Raw genomic sequence first — 15,795 nt, forward strand, 5'->3', positions numbered from 1 at the left:
AACTTGGTCTCATATTTTAAAACTCTGTTACTTCAGGTACATAGGGCAAAGGGTAGAATATACAGTGACTGTTGAGGGCGTTTACCATTCCTGTGACCTCTATAACTGGGTGAGGTGGGATGAGAGGGAAGAGCCTTGGGAGCACAGGGCTGCAAGACACAGCCAGCAGAGCTCTGGGCTTGGGGTCCAAACCCTGACTCTGACATTTAATAGCTGTGTGACCCGAGCAAGCCGTATCACCTTTTTTCAGCCTAAGTTTCCTTATCCTTTTATTTTTTAAACTACATATTTTTTTTCAATTACATGTAAAGGACAATTTCTAACATTCATTTTTTAAAATTTTGAGTTCCTCTCACTACTCCCCCCTCTTTGAGAAAGCAAGCAGTTTAATATAGATTTTATATATAAATATATATGCAAAAACAGATTTCCATGTTAACCATATTGTGAAAGAAAACAGACAAAAGAAAAAAAGAGAAAGTAAAAATAGTATTCTTTGATCTGCATTTAGGCTCCATCAGTTCTTTCTCTGGAGATGAATAGCATTTTCCATCTTAAGTCCTTTGGAATTGTCTTGGATTATCGTGTTGCTGAAGACAGCTGTTATTTGATTGAGGATTGTACAATATATTGCTATTACTGCATACACTAAGGTTCATTATCTGTGAAATGCAGGAGATAGTAACATCTCCCTTACATGTTTGTTGTGAGGATCACCTGAGATAATGTGTAAAGTGCTTTGCAAACCTTCAAGTCTGTATGCATACTATTATTATAGTTGAGATTAGGAAGGTGGGAAAGTGAAAGTAGAGCAGCCATGATGGCTAGGGAGAGTACTGAGGGATGAAAGTTATGGTGAGGGGCAAACAGGATAATAGGATGACAGAATTAGGGAATATTTGATCATGGACATAGACTTGTGAGTATTGGTGGGATCAAACATGTGACTGCCCCTGTGCATAGCTAAAGGGTTTGAGAAGACACTAAAATGTACATCAGCTTCCCCTCATTCAGAGGCAGGAATTGGTACAGAAGAGTCTGAACCAGGCAGTGACTGGGACTAAAAATAGTCCACTCTTTTCATTGTGGGAGGGGAGAAGAAAGGGGACTGGAGGAGGAAGTGGAAAATGAGCTATAAGTGAACAAAACAATTAGTTGGTAAACATCTCTGTTGTTCAGTTGTTTTAGAAAATTATTTCAGGACTGAGTTGTTACTGGATTATGTACAATTTTACCCTTCCCCCAATAAAAACGCACAAAAACTTATTATAAGCTTTTATCTAATTTTATACATTATAGGTCGCTGTTTTGGGGATGGTGCTTCAGGTATGGCTGAAGCATTCATTAACCACCTGTGGCTACAGTTTTTACTATAGAAGATAACTTTCTCTCACTATTTTAATCTACACCAGTTTTTCAGTTTCCTATCATTTATTTATTAAATCCTATTCTACCTAAGAGGAAGAGAAGGCAAAAAAACTGTCCTACTTATGCCGTGATCTGTCACTAATAAGCATTTATAGGCTGTTACCATGTCATCACTCTCCCAATCCTAAATTTTGGAGTCATCCTAAGATCAAATTTCAAATGAGGTGACCCTTAGTTACTCACCCTCCTTATTTTACAGATGAGGAGTCATTACCACAGAGGTTAAGTGACTTGCCTAAGTCATAGTCAGGTGGCGGAGAGCCTAGAGTCCTGATTCTATCCATACCCCAGTGCCTTTGACTTTAAATGCCGTGCATGTCACATTTTTTTTTCCCCAGATACTATACTGAAGCATTTCATAAAACTGATTAATAAACTAACTCCAGTATGCATTGGTTTATTCCTTATTTAAATATGTCATGTGCATCTACATTATAGTACTTTAATGTCGTATATCATATGAGAGGAATTGACCTCTAATTGGTAATTTCCTATATAAACAGATTTATTTGGTTTACATTGAGATTAGTTCACCAATGGTCAGTTAATGTATTTTAAATATTTTTTTTTCTAATTTTTAGGTTGGTTACAGCAGATGTAGCTTTTTACACTGGAAATCTTCAAGCCTTAAAAGGACTTAAAGATTTGGACCTAAATATGGCTGAGATCTGGGAACAGAAGAGGTGATAATATACTGGAAAACTATGTATTTGTGTCAGACCACAGGATGTATCTGAGAAGAATTTTGATGCCTGTCTCAAATATTTAAAGCAGAGCCCAAAAGCATGTATGTGGGGGAAAGGGAAGGGGAAAGTATCAGTGTTGGAACTGGATTCAGTGGGACCTGCAAGGAATGTCCTTTTTGTGCATCCTCAGTGAGGGATAAGCGATCAGGTGTCTATAACATTTTTCATTCTCTCTGGAAACAGACTCAGGTTTCTTTGGACCAAATCCAAAAGAACACATAGCTGTAACACAGCTGTAGCTGACTAGAATGCTCTATATACCTTTATATTAAAAAATGCTTTGCATTTCTTCCAGTGCAATGAAATTCATATGGTGTCCCACCTTATTTAAATGATGGTACAATTTAAAATATTAAAATCTTAGTCAACCTCTGTAGAAAATGTTTTCTCTATGAAAGTAATGCTGTTTGAAAAATTATTTTTTTACAGATCTTTCTATAAAAAAATAAACATCTTTTGATTGCTTGGATTTAGGATTCCCCTTTTTGTTTTAGTAAGCAGTTTGGTGTTTTTAGGGTTTGTGTGTCTCATACCTTCTCTTTATACTGCCACCAATGCTGACTGAGTAAATAAAGCTTTCCAGGTTAGTCTGACCACTTGAAATGCTAATCATTAGTGATGATTAAAGAATAAGATGTTGGCATTAATTTATGAAGCTACTAATTTAAGTACCTTTCAGTAATAGTAAGTAGGGCTGGTATTCCATATCTGTATTTTTATATTTATAAAACCTATGAAGATTTTTTTTTTTTTTTTTGCCTTTCTCATTTTGGGCAGAGGTAAAAATACTTACAAGTCTGCCTACTTGTAAAAGTTTTTATCTTAAAATTTTGTATGTTACCTAAGCATTGCCCTGCTTGGGTTCTTAATTTTAAGTTACTTGGATATGTGATGTCTAAAGACCAGAGAGAAGTAGAATTTCTTTAGCATAATATAGTACAGGCTGCTATATATAAGCTATAGTATTGGGGAGGGGAATGTGAGTTGATGAATGGAGTTAACTTGTTTGGAGACTTTTTATAAACACTTTACCTTCAATATTAGAATCAGTAAGCACTCTACAAGTAACAAAGTGCCTGTGCTTCATCTCACATTAACAATCTTACCTAAACATGTCAGAGTGCCTAACCTTGTAATGATTATGTACAACCAAATGGTCTTATGTTATGTTAAGGTTTCCTCAGAAAGGCAAGCCTGTCTTTTTCTTTCTCATTATGAAGATGTTATCAGTTCTTAAACTGTCTCAAAAATAAAGCTATGAAAATATCAAGACTTTTAAAGACCAACTTCTTTTAATAGTTATACAGTCAGATACAGTTTAGTGTTACGATGGGTCTTAAAAGTACGTGGCCTAAGAACAAGCATGGAAGAATTAGAAAAGTGACCATTATAACAGGACACAGTAATTTAACAACAGGTAGACAACTTGTAGTGCTGTTTGTGAGCTTTATTTGGCCATTCTGAGAAAAAAAAAATCTCTTTTCTCCTGAAGATTGCTTCAGGGTATGATTTTTAAAAAATAAACCCAAAACCATAACGGGAGGGTGCAGCAAAGGGAAGGAAAAGGATAAGGGGAAAGCATTGACCCCATAGGAGAGAGGGGGTGGGCGAGGAGGGGAGAGAGGCAGAAAGGAGCCAAATCCAATCCAATAAGCAATTCATTCATACATTCTCACACACACACACACACACACACACACACACACACACACACACACGCACGTGCTTGAATAAACACAATTCTTTTTTAAGGAAATAAAACTGGCTACTCTATATCCTCACAATGAAATCTGATGAGGTATTAATCCATTTTGAATATAGATAAAACCAAACAAGATTCTTATAGATGCAAAAATTTAAGTACCACAATTTCAAGCCTTCCCAGTCTTTTAAATATCTGTTCTGCGATAATGAAAGATTACTTCGTAAAAATGATATTGTTGAAAAATTATTAATGTGCACATGTATATATTGCTTCACAGCTTTATTTTTAAATTACAAGCAGTTCAGAACGACCAGAGCCAGGCAGGCCTCTGGTGAAAGATCTTCCAGCACAGCCATTCCCGTGTTAAGATCAGCAATATTGCACTTAAAAGTTCATGACATACAGATCTCTTCAGAGAAGAAGTAGTATTGCTTTCAAATGTCCATCTGTGCTTTTAAATAAGAGCATACTGCAGAAAACTCTACTTTAAAAATTAATACTTCAGGGTACAGTGAAATAGTGGATAAAGCACCTGCCTCTATTCCCAAACCTTACTGAACATTCCATTTGTGAAAAACAATTTAACTCATAATCAATAAAATATACGGAGCACTTTTTTTCTTCAGTGGTCCAAGATCCGAAGGTTACCAGACACAATTTTATTCTCTAACACAGCTCCAGGAGGGATATCAATTCTGTCACCATGGTTTGCAATGATGATAACTGTTCCCTAAATTAAAGAGGAAAATAAAAAAAGGTGATGCTTTAAAAAATTTAAATGAGTAAAGGCAGCTTTGTATTTTACTCTTCAATTATCACTGGTTTACTCTACTGACTCAGCAAAATATTCTAGCCTTAGGAAGAGGTCAGTCAAGATACACACTCTGTCTCCCCCCGGGAAAGTTGTAAAAGGCACAATCAGCTAGGAAATTTACAAACAATACTACAAATATTAGACATCCAGTGCTTTACATAATTCCCTATGACATTATTCCTATTATAGTAAAACTAACAGATCACGATTTCTCACGTTCCTGTTAAGAAGTTGAGGAATGGGTACAGGTCAATAGTGGTCACCCCAGAAGACTCTGCTGCTCTGGCATTCTAGATGATTTATCTATAATCATGTCCTTACCCTGTGCCTACATATACACAGGCTTGGGAGAGAGGCAGTGTCAGAGATGGATAGCTAGTTGGCCTGGAAGACAAGAAGACCGGGGTTCAAGTTCCACCTCGATGCTGTCTAGGCAATCATTCAGACCGTAAGTATCCCTGATACCAGTGAAACTAATGGGCTTAGCTGCAGCTCTTACAAGTAAAATGCTCCAAAATCTGCATTTCTTTGATGAGTCCAAAACTTCCTTTGCAGATGAGGACACTTGAGGCCCAGAGTGACTTCTTGCTAACTTGCCTAAGGTTGTACAGGTAGGCACATACACCTCTAGGTGTTCTGACTCGGAAACTACTGCCTCAAACAAAACAAGTCACAGATTTAGAGACAGAACGGACTTCAGGCCACCCAGTGCAACCTCATTTTATATGGGAGAAAATGAGAGCTCAGCTGAGGTGTCAGGATTTGCCTCCATCAAAGTATCACAGGATTTATTTGCTATCAGCAACACCTATGACTGCAGATAAGTAACAAAAATTAGCTAACATTTAATTAGCAAACATTTAATCCTTACAACTCTGAGGCAGGTACTATTATTAACTTATTTAATAGATGAGGGAACTGCCTGAGAGATTAACTGATTTGCCCAAGTTAATGTAACCAGTAATCGACTGAGGCTGTGCTTGAGTTTGGCACTATGATACTATCTGTAGATAAAAATGAGTGGATTTTCAGCTTTTTTTACATTTCCTCTAAGAACGCCTAGGGAACAGTTTAGGGTGGCTTTCTTTAGTAGGAGAATGCTTTGGTACAGACTAAAGCTCAAGGTAAGTTTCAACAAAGAATACGTTAGCTGATTTAATAAGAAAATGAACTGTACCCTAAAAGCTTCAGAAACATAATTCCCAAATGGAGAACAGGCATTTGAATTGCATTTACCTTTATATACTTAGACATTACCTGTTCTAAGATGTTAGCATTAGCCTCAGCAGTATTTACTACTGAACATAAAATAGCTGCTGTAATAACCCAATATCAGCACATCAGTCAGTATGTTTCTCATTTAGAAAATAAACATCATGCCTTCTGCACAGCTGAACTTAAACCAAACATCTTCCCTATAATAATAAAACTAAATACAGGGCTAAAAACATGAGGTCCGTTTCTTCAGGTTTCCATATTACAAAGCAAACACACTGCTCCCCCCATGCCCTAGTTTCCATTATATTTTCCATACCTTTAATGAGACATTCTTGCCAAATGTCACATCTCCAGACACTGTGAGATGATCCAGTTCAAGCATATCTGGTATGCTTTCAAACCGCCTTAGGTAATCCTGGACCTTACATAAGGGGGAAAAAAAACGTGACTAACACTTCATTTCAACATCTGCCTAGCAAGCCAAGCTCTGAGAATACAAAAACAAACAATAACACAGCCCCTACCATGTGACGTGCTATTTTATTAAAAAAATTAACAAGTCCTTATACAAATAGAAGTTGAAATCATGTCTATCCAACTTTAGTTCATCAGCAGTCACCCCAATAATCTAGTAAGCACTATGAAGGAGAGGGAAAAAAACTGCCCTCAAAGAACTTGCCATCTAGTTGGATTCCCCACAAAAAAAAAAGGTTATTGACAGTAATAAGCACCTAAGAGCCAGAGGAGCCAGTCAGACAACTACTGGAGGAGATCAGGAGAGATCACTGGGTGAAGAACGTTCTGACTTAGGAGTCTTTAAGGATAGGCAGAGCCAGACTAAAAGGCAATGGGAGCCACTGTGACAGTTACTCTGATTCACAAAGATTAAGCAATGGCTTTTGACGACACTAAACGTTTTAGAAATATGGAAGTATTTGCCCATAAATAAGCTGACGAAAGATCAACAATGGATTTTTAATGTCAAATGACACTTGGCTCATGTAGTCCTTTTACTGCTCAGAAATCCAAAAACAGCCTGTATTCAATATTTTGAATTTTGAAACAGATTTGACTGTAGAAAGTGACACACAAAAAAAGGAAACAGTGCTTTCATAAGATTGTGATTTTTTTCCCCAAAGGTAAAGCCAAGTATCTCCACAGTAGCCTATCTTACCTACAAATGTTTGTTATCTTAAAATATGCTAAGGTCAAAAAACTGAACTATGGAGACAAACACTTCATCTTAAATTAAAATACTTAAAAAAATACAAAACTCATTTTTGCAACTTATAGTTTTCACAGAATCAAAGAGACATTTATTTTTAGAATAATACCTTTGTAAAAGAACTTCCTAATTTCACTAAGGGCACAGTAGGAAACTCTCGCTTTTCACTCATTGTTAAGGATCCTGCGTTAAGGCTGTAGAGATTGGACATCACAAGAAGCAGATCCGATGTAGTTTTAACAGGCAGAAAACGGCTTCGGGGAACATTAATCCCAAGAGAATTTTCAAAACTTTTAATAGCAGCGCCAACTGCAGTCTCCAGCTGAATAACGTTTAGGCCTCCATCCAAGGTCTGAAAAAGGAAATAGACTGGGCTGTATGTACTTGTCAGCTTGGCTCTGAGATATTAAAAGTCTCTATTAAAATAGAGAGCCACTGAAACTTCCCAGTGGAGATATGCACAGTATACATGGATATACTAGACTACTCTTCCCATGTGCTTGCTCACCTTTGGGTTGACAATGATTTCCATATCAATGGCATTCTGCTCCTGCAGTCTCTTGACTGCTGCTAGAGAGATCCACAGGTTGTTTGTGTTAAATATTTTGAATTTTGATACAGACTTGAATTCATCAACATGGGCTTTTGGCACTTGAGCAATTTCCACCAACCTCAGTTTGCCTTCATATTGTGTGAGGGTACCACCCTAGAAAGACAGGGGGAAAAAGTGGCATTGAGAGTTTACATACGCAGCTCCAAATCTTTGGTTTTTATACCTATACTAGATTTAAAAGAAAAGCTTTAAAAATAAGATATAGCAATGACTAATTTACATATGATGCAAAGAACCACTTATTTGAAATAACCAGGAAATTATGATGGAGAACTATTATAACATCTTATAAATCACTGTTTACCTCTACCACACCCTAAGTAAATAAATGTTACCCTCTTACCTTTATAGATAATAAACAAAGACTGGACTCTGTGACTTGAGGTCACAGAAACATAAACTAATAAACAGAAAGTTAACCTAGTTTTCTTAATTCAGGATAATAACAAACACTCTCATCTTTACATAGCATTTTAAGGTTTAAAAAAGCTTTTGTCACGACTCTACGTGATAGAATATAGTAGTTACAGACTCATTTTATTGAGGTTCAGAGAAGTTACTAGAGTTGCTCCTGACTACAAGTCCTGCCTCCAACAGCCTTCTGCCCTCAGGAAGTTACTCACAGAAGCTGTGCATCATCATCCTAATCTGTAAAATGAAGGGGTTTAGACTCTGGTGTCTAAAGTCCTTTCCAGCTGTAGCAGGGACTTTTTCATTCATTTCACTGTATTTTTTTTCTAGTACGCAGAATGATTGGCTGACCTTATTATAACAGGTAGCAATGCAAAAGTCTAGTCTTTGTTCAGTGTCTAGGTATAAGACTAATACTTTTCCCATGGCTAATCACATCACATTTCAACATATGTTTTGTGTTTTGGGCATGGTTTGAACTAATATGTACATATATGTATATATATATATATGTTATACTAGCACAGCATTTTATCATACAGGCTTGTCTCCAACTTAAAAGAAATCTTAAAAATTCAGATGGCATTTTTCTCTACAAAAGGTTATAGATGTTGGTTAGATTACCAGCCCCACCTAGCTCATAATGACTCAATTTAAGATAAGAAAATACAATTTTCACAAAACCTTTGTAAAAGGCTATCCTTGGTTCCTTCCTTGTACTCTTCTCCTCACTCACCAATTCCTTGCAATCTAGCTTCCAATCCTACTACTTCACTGAAATTGCTTTCTCTAAATTTACCAATAGGTTTCTCAAGTGCCAAATCCAAATGCCTTTTTTTAAATCCCTAATCTTTTTGAATTCTCTGCAGTATTTGACAGAGCTGACCATCTCCTTCTGCATATTCTCTTCTCTGGCTTTTCCTGACTTTGTGCTCTCTTGGTTTTGCTACCTCTCCAGTCCTTCTCAGCCACTTTTGCTGGTCATTACCTGTGTCCTGGGCCCTCTTCTCTCTTGACACCCTCTCCACAAACAACAGGTTCCCTAGGTTCAATTATCTCTATGCAGAGGATTCCCAGATCTATAGATCTACCCCTAATCTACTGAGCTCCATATCTTTCAATCACCAACTGCTTACTGGACATTTACAACTGGATATCCTGTAGGCATCTCAAAGTCAACATGAACAGAACAACTCATTCTCTTTTCTCCCTTAAACTCCCACCTTCCTTCCAACTTCCCTACATGTGTGGAGGGAACCACCACACTTCAGGCATCCTGAGAGTCATTCACACAGTCAGTTGTCAAGTCTTGTCCATTTTATCTTCACAGAAGCTCTTGCAACTTTTCCAGTCTCTACTCAGGCAGCCAGCACTCTAATTCAGACCCTCACCCTCTCTTACTCAGGCTATTACAGTATGCAGTCACCTCACTCTCCACACACCTGTCAAAGGGATACCACTAATGCATAGATCCCCTGTTGGTTCTTTATTGCCCCTAGGGTTCTTCACAATCTGGGTTCACTCTCTTTGCAGACTTGTTACAATGACACTCCACTCACTCTCAAACTGTAGCCACTTCCTCATGTACCACACTCCGTCATCTCCACTGCCTCCCTTCCTTTGGACAGGCTGCTTCCTATGCCTGAAGTATGTAACCTTCCACCTCATCTATGTACTCTTAGTGTACTATACTGCCTTTACAACTCAGCTCAAGTGCGATCTCCTACACAAAGATTGCTCTGATTCCCCCAGGTGCAGATGCCTCCCCTCTTCCCCCATGAAATTACTTGCATCTGTATTGTATTACGTGTATATATTTTGTTGTTGCCCTCAACCCCCCACCCCAATAAAAGGACAGAGACTGTAATTTGTATCTTTGTCTCCCAGTGCCTAGCGCACAGTAGGCATTTACTAAATGCTTGTTGGTTGATGCCACCTCCTAATCTGATATGGGATTCAAAAATACTAGGAAAGAAAACCTGTGACCTAGTGAACCAAGCACTAGACTTGGAATCAAGAGTCCTGGGCTCTGTTGGCAAAGGCAGGAAGTCATAGCCTATAACACCAATCTCAAGGCGGGGCAGCACATTTACCCTGAGACATCAAGAATGTGTGGAACACTCCCTAACCTGGCAATCTTATCGAGGCCTTTCTTAACCACCACAGAGTGAATCGTTCATGCAGGGCTGAAGGGGGCCTCAAAACTTAACTAGTTCAACCCCTCATTTTATTCTTGTGGGAGAAAAGCTCAGAGTGTGGCCCAAGGTGCCTAATCAGGGACTGAGTGGCAGAGCCAGGGCTGAGCCTAGGGCCTATGCCCCACCTCAACTGTTCTTTCCTCTGTGCCAAGGCTACTTGTGGTAGCTCCCCAGGCCTGAAGAAAGGGGATTCTTTAGTGTCAACTCAGGGAGGCCTCCAGTGTAAACCCCTCCAGAGGTACTACCAAGTGCTGGAATGCCCCTTCAGAGACAAGGGACAAACTGGCCTAGGAATAGGCACTTTCCCTAAAAAAGGAAGCTGGAAGTGGGAGGTGGCCAAGAGGTGAAGCCAGAAGGCAAACTCCTCTGACCTTTACCTTTAGAGCCAGGTGGGGAAAAACAAAGGCCATGCAGGTGACCTGGGGGTGCCTTAATCAACATGTCAGAGAAAAACCTGAATGGGAGATAAGAAGCATTAAGGGCTCTGAGAAGCTAAGAAATAGGAGATCTGGAAGTTGCTGTGGGGGAATGATCTGAACAAGTAGTTTTGAGAATTTACTTTCAACTTTTCTCTGACCACCTTGATCCCCAGACTGAAACAAAATGAAATGGTGAATGGGTTGGGATGCAAGGAGTATCAGGGAGCAATGACAGGGAAGAAAACCTGAAGGGGGAGGGAGAGAAAAAAGGAAAAGGGAGAGGATGGGGAAAGGGAAGACGGGAAATCGTGAGGTGGGGAGGGAAGTTTTCTGTGGACATCCCAGGAATTTTCAGTAGCTATAAAACAAAATACTTTGCGCCTCCTGTCCTCATAGCCACCTAACTTCTTGCTAATTGGTACTGAAGCAATTGTACTTTTTTAAGCACAGAAATAATTAACCTATGGAGAATCAAAGTGATGACAGTGAAAAGCACACTGGATTTGGAGTCACCTCAGACACATCTCTGAGCCCCTGTGACCTCATCTGCAAATCTCTGAGGGGTGGGGGGGTGGTTGGGTGGAGGATGTGTGAAGTCCCTTCTAGCTCCTCATCCTAGATCCTTGATCTAGGTCCTTGATTTCACAGGGTAAGGGAGCTCTCTCTTCCCAGGCAGAGGAGCATCTATCCTGCCACTTGCAGTCCTAAAACTACCCAAGGGCACTGAGAAGTCAAGGCTCATGCAGCCAGAATATGTGCAAGGCAGATCTCGAACCCAAGTCATCCTGACTCCCAAGTCTGAGCTCTTTCTCTTTCCACTAAATGCCTCTCAATTATGATCATAAACACTCTAAAAACACAACATATATAGCAACCGTACAATTTTTAGTGGACAAAAGGAAATAAAAATGTTAAAGATTAACCCATCAGTCAAAATGAAATCAATTAGCAATTTCTTTTAGCCTTTACCTTCACATCTGCCCTTGTCTTGTTTGTGACTTCCATGACAAATTCGCAACGTTTTCCATTGGGTGGATTCATAAGGTGGTTAAGAATATACAGATCCACTGTGGCACCCAAATTATCTATGTTGGACACAAAAATGTACTCCTTTCCCTCTGCTATAAGAGTATCAAGCAAACCAGAGTTGTAGAAACTGGCATAAATGTCACCATGACCTGGAGGATACCACGCTTCCGTATTTTCCCCTGAGTAAGACACATCCTTTGCTACAGGCAGCAAAGATTCTTTATTAATTCTGGGATACCTGGAAAAAAAAGAAATGACCATCAACTCCAAAGGAGGGCAAAGATCCTCATGTACAGGACAACACACCTCACCGGAAGTTAACCCCCTTTCAAAGACCATTCTGGCAGACTTTTAAACTACAGGTTAAATGAACCGCATCCCTTTAAGAAAATCTCCTATGGAAAAGCGAAACTTACAAAATAAGCAAATGCAGGGGAAGATGTTTTCTCTTACAAAAGGCCTCACTATAGGGTTTCTCTAAATACTAAATACTGTTCTTTTTATAAAAAGCACATAAAATTGCTAGGCACACATTGCTAGGAAAAGGGCAAAGGAACATTAAGGAAAGTCCAAAACAAACCAGAAATGAAGGCAGTAAAAATCACTGAATATCAGTAGGAAAATGAATTCAGGAAAATAGATTTGCAGACAACCTTAGGAACACATCTATTGTATAAAACTAAGGCATACCCCAATCAATATTTTATTTAATTTTGTTTCTTAGGAAAACCTAAAAGAAAACCTAAAAAGGTATACTCTGGAACTAATTTTCACTTATATTTTCAGTTAAAGCACAAAGCAACTTAAAAATTCACACTTCCAAGAACAGAAGCAAATGCTCAACCTTCAACAACAACAATCATTTCATTTAACAGCACATTATCTCCAGAGGCTATCCTGAAAGTGATGGAGGAGAACCGCAAAATGAACACCCTCTGAATCCCTCACTTCGCTCAATAAGTTAACATGCCCCAAGTTGTATATCTGTGGTACCTGCTTTGATTAAAAGTGTAGATTTTCACACGGCAATGACTGTACTTCTGAAGTATTTTTTTTGTATCTTCATCGGTATTGAAAGAGTTCATCAAAACAAGAGGAACATCTGTGTTGTACGTTTTGTTCAAGTGCTAAACAAAAGGGTATAAGTGAAATAAATATTACCCAGTTGTACTTTTTGTCTAACCCCAAAGTTCCTCTTTATTCTTAACTGTAACACAAAATCTTTCTAAAATGGCTTTCTAAAACCCCAAAGTTCCTCTTTATTCATAACTATAACACAAAATCTTTCTAAAATGGCTTTCTAAAACGGCAGATTATAGTTTAAACAAGTGCACAAGTAGTGGGTGCCTACTCAGAATCTAAGAGGGGGAGGGAAGGGGAAGGAAGGGAAGGAGAAAGCTTCTAAAGGAACAATCCCTGCCCTCCAGGTACTTCCTGGTCTGAATATCCTTCAGATATCTGAATTTACCTCCAATTTAAATTTTCATTTTAAACTTCTCAGATATACTTTGGGATTACAAAGGAGGATGCCCAAGTGTACCTTAACAGCTAATATAAAAAGTAAGTCTAATTAATACTCCCCACTTCCCCAATCCCATCAATGTAACATCTGAAACAGAGGGGCCATGGGGTATAATGGAAATGGCACTGGATTTGGAATCAGGGAACTTCAATTCAAATCCCAGGTCTGTGGTTTACTGCCTAGGTGAAATAATATAAAGCACCTTACCAACCTTAAAATGACATATAAACATCAAGTATTATTACTAGGATAGGGACTGATCTGTGACTTCATTGAAAAGTATGATTACCTCATACGGAACTGTCAAGTGAGGAAATTCTCTCTACTAATAAAGGTCAGGTAGAGGCACAGCCAGGTAAATCTTGAACCTCAGCCTTCCTGAAGTGGAGGGCAGCTCTCAATCAATTATGCCATGCTGCCTCTGATTACTGTTATTAGGTAAATAAAACACTTAATTTCTCTGGGTTTCAATTTCCTGATTGTAAAATAGGAGGGTTGGTCTAGATGACCTGTAAGGTCCCTTCCAACTTCCAATCTATCATCCTAGGACCTAAATTCTTGATGAAAAGGCTGATATTAATGGAAGCATGGAAAAAGAGTACTAGTCAAGAGATTTAGGAATTCCACTGACCAATTCTGACAGATTCTATTTAAGAGTGAATGTTCTTGAGCTTAATTAAAAATTAAGCTGAGGGACAGTAAGACATTAAAATACAATGGCTTCTTTCCTTTTAACATTTGTGACAAAAAACAAAAACCACCAAAACCTAACCCTAAAACAACTTTCTGTTTCACCTAATTTTACTAAACTCAATTTTAACATCATAATTTATTAAATATTACTTACCTCAATTTGTTGAACTGTCAGATCCAAAAAGGTATTCTCATTCCGCACACCAATCAGACTTTTGGGGCCTTTACAGCCCATGCTAGTTCCCAAACCACCATTGAGTTTTACCACCACCAACTTATTCAGGACAGAAGATATATTATCAGGTAAGCCTCTGGCCTTTATCTTCTCATAAGGCTGAATCTAAAAAGGGGGGAAAACACCAAAAATACCTACTAGTTTAAAAAATTAAAACCTTAAGTAAAAATGAAAGGCAGGTCAAAGTCAACTAACACAGTCTTCCCTGATGAGTTTCTGGTCATTTATTGCAAAGTCAACTGAGTTGTCCATTGAGTTTCTTTCGGATAGCTTACTCCTTGTTTTCCCTCCAGTTACAACTCCATCAATCCACACTAACTCAAGGTCAGTTCTAGTCTGTGTCTATGTCAACTCCCTTGCTCAAAAACCTTTATGGTACATTTCCAATCCCTATAGAAGAAAAAAATCAAACTCTTGGCATTGAAGGCCTTCTACGATCTGAATGAGGTGGCCAGTGGTTGAATGGATAGAGCACTGGGCCAAGAGTTCAGAAGGACCCAAGTTCAAATTCAGCCTCAGATACTTTAGTCACTTAACCTCTGATTGCCTGACAAAATGGATCCACTGGAGAAGGAAGTGGCAAGCCACTTCAGTATCTTTACCAAGAAAGGTAAAGGATCAGTTATGACCGAACAACAAACAATCTGAATTCCCTTTTTTAACCTTCCCCAATCTAACTTCATTCTACTTTTCTTTATGAACTTTCAGACACATCTTACCCTGCCTGTTCCCTCCACATGCATGACTATAGTATTCCCTCTCTCTTGCCATCTCCTCTTTAAAGTAATCTACACCATCCCACATTTGTGCTGTATAATTACTGAGTTTCCAATTGGAGGAAAAATTTTGTTTTCATTAGTGACAATGATACAAAGGTATAATTCTTGGTAGTATATCTCTATTAGTATAGATAATGCCAAACAAGGTATCGAGACTATTTCCATCCCTGTAATATGCTTCAGCTTCAAAAGAGATGTGATTTTTCTCAGTGATTCCAAGCAATTCTTTCACTATAAAGTTTTACAAACTGTTGTAGCCCAAAACACGTATCGTCACTTGCTGATCAAATATCCAGTGGTGCCCTACATTAATCTAAGCTAGGCTGGTCCTCGAAGCTTTTCTGGCTTGGGAAGGACCTCTCAGCATTTGCTGTGTGATTATAGCATAGCTTTGCACAACTTGCAGCTCCCTTCTTAACATGATTAATGATCTAAGTAGGACTGTGGGTCTTTGTTAAAGGTATTGCATTGTAAAGAAAAAACTTTAACAATTAAAAGTAAATTTGACCAAAAGAAAATGAACCATATAAGTATGGAAAAAAATGAGGAGACTAAACATGCATCTGTAATGTTCTGTTAACACCAGATTTAGATTCCCAACGAAATTTAAAGTCTGAGAGTTATTTTCATAAATCCAAGAAAATTGGCTCAAGCAGAAAACTATTTTTAAAAATTAAAAGTTGGAATAGCCAGCATATAATGTAATGCAGCACACTACATGGGAGCAAAGAAGGAGAGGGTGAGGGAAACAAAGACAGAG

General features: G+C 38.4%; 2 protein-coding genes and 1 long non-coding RNA gene across 8 annotated transcripts in view; 2 read left to right on the top strand and 1 right to left on the bottom strand.

Moving 5' to 3' along the window:
• The window catches only part of VPS54 (VPS54 subunit of GARP complex), a 70,681-nt gene extending 67,237 nt beyond the window's left edge, over window positions 1-3,444 (top strand). The window contains exon 23 of the mRNA XM_072635416.1: window positions 2,010-3,444. Coding sequence (XP_072491517.1) covers window positions 2,010-2,115 — 106 coding nt within the window. The 3' untranslated portion in view covers window positions 2,116-3,444. The remainder of the gene's footprint in view (window positions 1-2,009) is intronic.
• A 699-nt stretch (window positions 3,445-4,143) lies between these two features.
• The window catches only part of UGP2 (UDP-glucose pyrophosphorylase 2), a 41,484-nt gene continuing 29,832 nt past the window's right edge, over window positions 4,144-15,795 (bottom strand). For 4 of the 6 annotated variants that reach the window (XM_072635417.1, XM_072635421.1, XM_072635420.1 and 1 more), the window contains exons 4-10: window positions 14,176-14,361; window positions 12,800-12,933; window positions 11,747-12,044; window positions 7,645-7,842; window positions 7,246-7,488; window positions 6,228-6,332; window positions 4,144-4,609 (exon numbers count right to left, since the gene is read on the bottom strand). In XM_072635417.1, the coding sequence (XP_072491518.1) occupies window positions 4,502-4,609; window positions 6,228-6,332; window positions 7,246-7,488; window positions 7,645-7,842; window positions 11,747-12,044; window positions 12,800-12,933; window positions 14,176-14,361 (1,272 nt within the window). In that variant the 3' untranslated portion in view covers window positions 4,144-4,501. Of the gene's footprint in view, window positions 4,610-5,014; window positions 5,078-6,227; window positions 6,333-7,245; window positions 7,489-7,644; window positions 7,843-11,746; window positions 12,045-12,799; window positions 12,934-14,175; window positions 14,362-15,795 lie in introns of all 6 variants that reach the window. The other 2 variants (XR_011972722.1, XR_011972723.1) reach the window with 1 other exon arrangement.
• LOC140520945 (uncharacterized) lies at window positions 5,054-12,695 on the top strand. Its single transcript, XR_011972724.1, has 3 exons — window positions 5,054-5,141; window positions 5,249-5,304; window positions 12,593-12,695. It is a non-coding gene; the product is annotated as an uncharacterized lncRNA (long non-coding RNA).

Source organism: Notamacropus eugenii, chromosome 1, assembly GCF_028372415.1.
Source record: "Notamacropus eugenii isolate mMacEug1 chromosome 1, mMacEug1.pri_v2, whole genome shotgun sequence".
Classification (NCBI taxonomy): Eukaryota; Metazoa; Chordata; class Mammalia; order Diprotodontia; family Macropodidae; genus Notamacropus; species Notamacropus eugenii.